This window comes from Aptenodytes forsteri, unplaced genomic scaffold, assembly GCF_000699145.1.
Source record: "Aptenodytes forsteri isolate BGI_AS27 unplaced genomic scaffold, ASM69914v1 Scaffold195, whole genome shotgun sequence".
Lineage (NCBI taxonomy): Eukaryota > Metazoa > Chordata > Aves > Sphenisciformes > Spheniscidae > Aptenodytes > Aptenodytes forsteri.
This window is the reverse complement of record NW_008795317.1, coordinates 75410-83556: the sequence shown is the minus strand read 5'-3', so window position 1 is coordinate 83556 and position 8147 is coordinate 75410. Positions and strand designations below refer to the sequence as shown.

Here is an 8147-nt window from a genome sequence, read left to right as displayed (position 1 = left end):
GGGGCGCGAACGGCTGTGTGGTGTTTAGCTGCCTGCTGGGTTAAACCACAGCAGTACTGTATTACTACCTAGTTTACATGAGAAGATAAAACAAAGAACTGTGGGATGGGGGGAATTTTGAAAACTACTCCACATCATGGAAGATTAACTACTGTCCTATAAATACATGTCAAAGTCTTCATTATTCTACTGGTGCAAATTTGGAGTAACTGATGATTTTAACTGGATTAACATGGCTTTAGGATGATAGAACCAAGAGATGCGGACTTTATGTTTAATTGAGAATGGAGTTAGATATGTCACAGACATTTTGGGAGCATTTGCTCCAGTAACTGACGTGTATTACTTATCAGCCTAGTCTCTAAAGTCAGAACTGTAATGTATTTTCTCTTTCTTCCTGCTCTAGTTCTTAATGTAAGCATAGAAAACTTTAATTTACACTCACAACCTTTAAGTTTGAGCACAACAACATGTAAAAGTGTTTAGAAAAAAAAGGGAAAATCTGAACAGTGATTAATAAATAACTCAATCGGCATTTGGAGGTTTCATCACACTGAAATAATTGTTGCCTATTGCTGGTGTTTAGCAGTTAAAAGAAACCATGGAAATCAACCGTTTGATTCTCAATTTCATACTGTGCCATACAATCAATTCTTTTTAGTCAGACTGTCTCTAGATTTACTTCTGAGCCATAGTAAAATGAGGAAGCTTTCATTAATCTTTCAGATGCTTCATATTAATGACAAGGCTCTTGCATGAACAATGTAACAGCAATTAAAAAGCCCATTAATCTGCATTACAGCTATTAAAGATGCATGTCATTAAAGGGTATGGAGTTTGATTCATTTTCGCACCCCCCCAAAAAATGGAGCAATTATGGTCTGGCAATGCACTTTGTCATCAAATTAGGTTGGGGTTTTCCAGCAAATGGCTTTGCAGCATTTAGCTCTTCTCCTGTTTTATTATTCATGACTGAAATGTGGAAGTCAAGACCTTTGAAATTACTTTACCTTCTTGTGGAGTGGAGATGTTCAATGCATGCAAGCTCTCAGTACAGCCAGCCAAAGTGCAAGCAGTTAGGGTTACAGCGTAGTTTGTGAAGGGATGCAAGCCTGTCAATATGCCTGCAACAGAAGAAAGCAAGGTGTTACGCATGTACAGTGTACAGACTGATTATGTACATAGACAGACAGAAGTAAAAAAAATAAAGTTTTCTGTTACAAGCTTCCACTGTTACAGGCAGAAAAGAAAAATGATTTTAAGGTTTCATTCCTATTATGCCATGACTTAAATTTTGCAAAATAAATTAAGAGCAAATGGTATTTTATTCCATTCTTAATATTAATGATGCAGCTAAGTTTCTTTAGTTGTGCTCACTATAACAGATACTACTTCAAGATTGAGGTGTATATTTTAATATAACAATGACAATAAAGGAGGTTTTTTTCTTAGTCCCTGCCTTACAAAGTTTTTTCAGTTATTCATTTTGTTTTTCCCAGGAATTTTCACTGTCTCCCAGAACAAAATTTTTTAATGCTTCCTCTCCAGTGTTGGCCTTATTCATCCATAAACTGAAATCTCTTTTTTATATGAAACATCCCACTTGTGTTCCATTACTTCAGTGGCAGCATATAGACCATACATTTGCCATACTACTACAGTAACATAATTCAGGTGACACAGTATCCAAGGGTTTACAAGAAAAAAAGATCTGTAATCTTATGCTTTTTCAGGTCCTGCTTATGTCGGTGAAGAGAAGTTGCTAGATTCCCACATATCGATCAGCTACTTGTCGTAGCGAATGCAACAAATCACTGCTTACCACTTCAGGAAGTTACACAGTATTTTAAACTGCAACATACAGAATGACTACGTGGAAAAAAATGTGGTTTACAGTCATTTTCAGAAACATCAGCAGTTCCCATTCCAAAGTAGGTCTGACAATAAAGTAATAAGGAATGAAAATGCAGTGGTAATTAAAAGAAGGCCAAGTCATGTCAAGTTTTATTTCAAACCATGTTCTCACCTCGACTCTCAAAGCTTTTAGTAAAATCAATGGGGTGTTTCATTAAAAAAAAAAAAGCGAACTATGTTATTTCGGAACTGTCTGACCTGTCTGACACTGGGATTTTGCAAAGCAGCTTCAAAAACAACAGTACCTCAGAGAACCATAATTCTTAGCCAAACCTCCCATAGTACAATAAGACTGCAAACCCCCTCAGCATTACATGTACACAAACAGGTAGAAGAAATTAGTCCTTATTATTACTCTTCATTGACTTACTCCATAGAATGCAACATAACTTTGGGTTTCATTAAAAAATGTCTTTTTTCCCCACATAAGCCCTTTATACTCACAAAACGGGCCTGGAGAATTTGATGCTGGAAGTTAACAGTTACAGCATAAATATATTATTTTCTGAGTGGGACAATCAAAGTCTGTAAATGTTTATATTGTGTTTACTAATAGGTGTGTTCACATGGAAAATATGAGATTAGCTTTCACTGAATTAGTAGTGTTTGTGCCTTTTCTTGTAATTAATCCAAAAACTTCAAAGGTTGGCATTGCAACAATCTTTCTATTTGAATTCTCTGAGGTCCAGTTCTACTGGTACACACAAAGAGATATTCAGAAGTAATCACATTTACTTCAGAGTAGTGTTAAACTAAAACCAGTTGACCAGAATCCGCTCTCACTGCTTATAGTTTTGATTTTGCAAATCCCGTTAGCAATGGAAAGCTGTACTGCCATCTTACTATCTAATGTAAATGTGACAGGAAAGAAAAAGAACGTTGTGTCAGCCACCACCCAAGCAAATGTGCCTGTAATCTTCCTGTGATGGAAGGCAAATATTTTTAAGAGCATTCAAAAAGCAGAAAGTAGGAAATAATGATGTTTTAAAGCATTACTATCCCTGTAAAGCAGGAATATTGGAATCTACAGTAAATTCTTCAGCACAGAAATTTCATCAGTCAAAAAACCCCATCTTTTTTGCATAAGACTTAGTACAAAGCACTTATTTCCAGATCATTGAGGGTTAAACACGGGAAAGTATAAAAGGTACTATTGGAATTACCTTCAGCAAATAAACACATGCAGAAACCAAATCCTCTGTGACATTTGCAGGTTCTCAGTTAAGAGGAGCATGGTATAGCGTATATGCCATCACTCTGTGCACTCTGCTGTGCTTTAGGAAGCAATTTAGTTTTATTTGTACATTTAGCACTTGTAGCATTCTTTTCTTATGAAACAGTGAATTAATGCTCCTTGCATTTCCTGATGGAAGACATTCTGTGGGGGTCACCAATGGCTTCAGGCACTGAGAGCTGAAGTAGCACAGATCCAGAAAGATGCCCGTAGCTGTAGAAGGTTTGGATTGGGCTGTTTGGTTTACTTTTGAAAAAGTAGAAAGGTTTTACATAAAGCACCTGTAGCGCAACAGAGTGTACATTGCATAGGCAGGTTTGTGAAGGGCAGTGAGAATTTGAAGAAAAAAAAAAAAACAAACAAATAAACCCTTTTGCAACAGGAGGTTTATGTTAAAAAATACATTCAGCAAAGTCAGCAACTTAAAAAAAATAATTTGTTCATTTCCTAATTAATGTTTTTCCTTCACATGTACCCTTGCACTATTTTCTTTCAACAAAGAAACAGATGTGCTGCATAGGTAGGCAATAGCAAGTGCACAGATTTTATTTACATACTTCAGCAAACTACTTTTTTCTCAGCTGCCAACCTATCTGTTTGGCCAGCATCCACTGTAATCTGTTCTCCTTCATTATGTTAATCTGTGGGCGGAAAGATTTCTGTCATCTTCAAATCGCTTGTACAGCAATGGTAAACACCTTGGCCTGTCTGTAATTGGACAGGTGTCTGCATTGGTGTCACCCAGCTTTTAATTCAATTAAAGAACTGGCTGCTCTGCTCTCATTACCCACTCATTTCCTCTGCACTTTTAGTCAGTCAGTGAAATTTACACTCAGTGCCTGACTATCTTAGAGTACAAAGTCAGCAGTCCCATAGCAAAGATCATCACTGATACACGTGAATTAATTTATAGCACAGCAAACTAAATTTTGCAATAAAAAACAGCTTATGATCCAATGAAGTCGGTTGACAGCTTTAAAAAACTTTCCCGAACTCCTCAATTATCACATTCTCAGACCGGCATCTCTTGTCTACACCAAATAATTGCTGATCTGATAAGAGTCCATCACGCTTTCCAAGATGGGATGCTAACAATGCAAAATTTGGCCGCAACCACACTTGCACATATTCTATTAATGCTAACAGGAGAGAGGTAGATAAATTGTCACTTTGATCAGGAGATAGAATTAGAGGCACCATCAATATTTAAGAAGAGGGTCAGCCTCCCACATTTGGGATATGAGTCCCATTCATTCAGCCTGCCACTACAGAGCAGCTGAATCCATCTAGACTTAAAATTTACATCATAGACAACGTTCCAAGCCTTAAAATCCACATGGGGAATCGGAGACGGTAAATCATTCTAACACACCACTCCTATCTGCCCACTCAAAGAACCTTTGGAAATAAATTAAAGTTCTAACACAGACATTTTGACACAGTGACCCCATGAAACTGAATAATGTCATTTGTTAAATATGAATGTAAAGTTAACAGTCTAAAGGAGTGATCTGGAATCACACCTAGAACATTAAGCCCACTTTATATGCAAAACTAGTATTTAATTTTCTATACTTTTATTTAAATGATCTTTAATTATTTGCAATATTTAAAGTTGAGGTTTAGAGTTGTGTCAGAGAGAAAATGCTAGGTTCATTCTTGCAGACAAGGGACAAAAAACATTGACATGGACAGCAGAAAAGGATCAACAATGAATTTATGGTAAAATGGATGCGTGGACTAGTCAGAGTTAGTTGCATCTTTATATCCACTCCATTCATCATTCTAATGCATACTTCTCCATAAAAGAGACGTTTCTTTTGTTCAGTACATCTAAAAGGGAGGTCTCATATGTTTAGGTAACTCGGCCAGATTCCACAGTATTCTGGCAGATTTTGAGTGGAAAAGTAATACTTCCCATCAAGGAAAAAAAATGTTTTACCACTAAGGTATGAGGGCTAATATTTTGTTCACAAACACTGAACAATAGATTCAAAGGCAATTATAGTATTTTAGCAATTTCCTCATCCAGTTAAAAGACTTTTATGAAAGCAGCTGCTTCACTGTTCCAATCTGTCATCCCGCTTTTTCAGAAAGTTGCTTCAAAACACCACACCAGGTCTTCTGAAATGAAAAGACACACTTGCTTACGGTAACTTACAGAGCAGCTTTTACTCTGCATAAGGAATTGGTTAAACAAATATAAATTGAGGAGCTTTTTAAAATACATTTATTGAAGGAGCCTTCCCATAAAAACAAAACTAAACCCACTTGCCCACGCATGACTCGCACAAAAAAGCTGTTTAATCTTACAGATGTAACACAAATACTAAAGTTCTTTTCCTCACTTCCACAAAAAAATGCACTCAGGTAAGACGGTGGAAGAGGACAATTTTGCAAGACTAGTTCAATATTTTATTTTTACAGGTAGATTTAGCTAATTTTATTCATAACCAGGCACGACTTTCATATGCAGCTTGAAAACTCAGCTCTGCTACTGAATGTTAAGATTCCCAAAGTCAAACCCAGAGCTTCCCCACACAAATTCCATTTGTTTCACAAGCTGAGTGTGTTTTTTGCCAAAGGCACTTTTCCTTGCCAGATTTTTTCATTGTTTCCTCCCTAACACTCCACTTCATAAGGACCTATTTTGAAATACACATATTGCAATGGAAACAACACTTAATTCTTGTTTAAACTCTTAAAAAAATATTACCAAATCTCCCCTCCGACTTAATTCTTGTTTAAACTCTTAAAAAAAAATTACCAAATCTCCCCTCCCCAAACCTAAAGACTATTTAGCCAACTTGAATGCCTGAGGTTGTACAGCATCTGTCTGACAAAGTCACTTGTGTGTCGAGATGCATCATTGCCACAGTACACTTAATCACAGTCCACTGACCAGAAAAGGAAGTCCTCAACTGACTTTGTGTTTTCGACAGATTGTAGCAAAAACTGTTTAAGTACATGCGTCTTCTACATATGCATTTCTGGACTGGAAGCCTGTGCACATCAATCTGTCGCATACATCTGCATTTTTAAAGCATCTTCTACCATAAGTATAGTATGACTCATAAAATTTTGAAGAATTATTGAACAAGAGGGCACCTGTTCCAACTCTTTAGCTTATAAGAACAAAAAAAAAGGTTTCCTTTAGTTACTGGATCTCTTTGGCTTGGAAGACCCTTTTTTTCCCAACAGAAAAATTTCATAACCAACCATACACAAGTTCCACTGGCCTTGAAGATGCAATTCAGGTTGCAGTGGTTCAAGGAAGCCTGTTACATTCCTCATAACACAGGGCAACTCTCTGGCTGCTTTAATTTGCAGAAAACCTTAGCCCAACAGTCCAATTTTGCACCAAGAGTTAATTAGCCACAGAGAGTATTGGTTCTGTAATATCTATCACTATGTTACTCTTGATCCTTCCAGATAACTTTGTCATTGTTCATTTTCTGCAGGATGATTAATTTTAAAAGTTTGCAGAGAGAGAAAGAAAGACTGTTAACTTTCTTGCAAACTTTTTTTGAGTGTGTCTATAAAAAACATATTAATAATCCTTTCCATCCTCACAAACATTAAGAAGTTGATTTCTTTTTATTAATAGAAGTATTGGTATGTAGCTAAGAGTTGATGTAATTTTGATAAAATGTTCAGGTTTATTTAATCAGACAATTTACATTTCATATGAATAAATTTATACAACAGCATTGGACTGTAAACAAGATTCATTTAGGCCTAAACTCAATCAAGTTAGAACCTTAATATTGCAGAATATTAATATAATTTATGTTTTAAAATGCATATCTTGAAAAATATGCAGCTAGTCTGCTAAAGCCAGCTAAATGAAAGGAGACACGAACCTACATTCTGCCACTCTGCTTCAGAGTCATCAGGAGCTCAGGCACCACCTGACAACTCACAGAAACCTAATGGGCATAGACAGATCTATTGGCTACCCTATATTGCATTACCTGCCGCAGTCAACCAGGGAACTGAGCAGGGGCTCAAGTGCAGCTTCTGGTATACTCCTGCAGCTCCTCCCACCGACAGAGGTGTGCATACATATGGGTGAGAGAGACGGAGAGACCAAATCTCCGTTAAGACACCCACAGGGACAAAACAAGCCAACAGTGAGCATCGCAGCCCCAGTCATTACAAGGGTCTCGGTACGTGATACCCCTTTGTGTCAGAAGGGTGCATAGAGCCTTCCAGATCGCACACTGTGGCATGGCACCGTAAAGTGCATACCGTCGTTCTTCTGGCTATGGGAAATATTTAGATGTTTTCTGTCATCTATCTGTGCTTTTGACCAAAGGTTACTTCTACAAAATGATGATAAACAGAAATAAATTACCTGAAAGTGACAACCGTTCTTGTATTTAAACGTGGTTCAAGCACCTGATGAAGCAGCTCTTGAAAACCATATTTTCAATACAAAGTTTCGGCTTTTATTACTTTAAACGTTCTGTCAGATTTTAATTTTAAGTAAATACAATCTAAATATAGCAAACCTGGTTAGTACGTTGTGACTCTTTGTATCGTCATGAAATGTTTTAGAACATTAGGAATTTGTCCCAACTTGGAGTATGGATTTGGGAGTCCTGCTAGAGCTCTGGCCCTACATATATTTACATTTGGTTTGCTATTCTTCTCTGTAAATTTACAAAAATCTCATTAACCGTAGCATAGGAGTGTTTTGAGTGTAAAATATTTGCACAAACCAAGAGCTTTCAAGTAATTTCAAGTGCATGAAAGTAATATCCAAGTAATTCATTAACGGTTTCACGTGGCAAACTACCTGGCTGTGGTAAATTGCTTACAGGCCCCATGTAGGTCAAAGTACCCCGAAGAAAACATTTTCTAAGAGCCACCACAGACAGCAAACTCTCATTTTAGGCTCACCCCATCGGCACAGGCACTCCCCGGCCTGTGACATGGCCATCCTCAGCTCCCAGCCTGTGGGGAGCCGCCGGCCCCCCCTGCCCCTGGCTGGGGC

At 37.4% G+C, this 8147-nt stretch overlaps 1 protein-coding gene across 1 annotated transcript in view; it reads right to left on the bottom strand.

The window, feature by feature from the left end:
- LOC103899194 (usherin) overlaps positions 1 to 8147 on the bottom strand; it is a gene marked incomplete at its 5' end in the record, with an annotated part of 310634 nt that overhangs the window by 227276 nt on the left and 75211 nt on the right. Inside the window, one exon of the mRNA XM_019472152.1 lies at positions 1011 to 1124. Within this exon, the coding sequence (XP_019327697.1) occupies positions 1011 to 1124 (114 nt within the window). The remainder of the gene's footprint in view (positions 1 to 1010; positions 1125 to 8147) is intronic.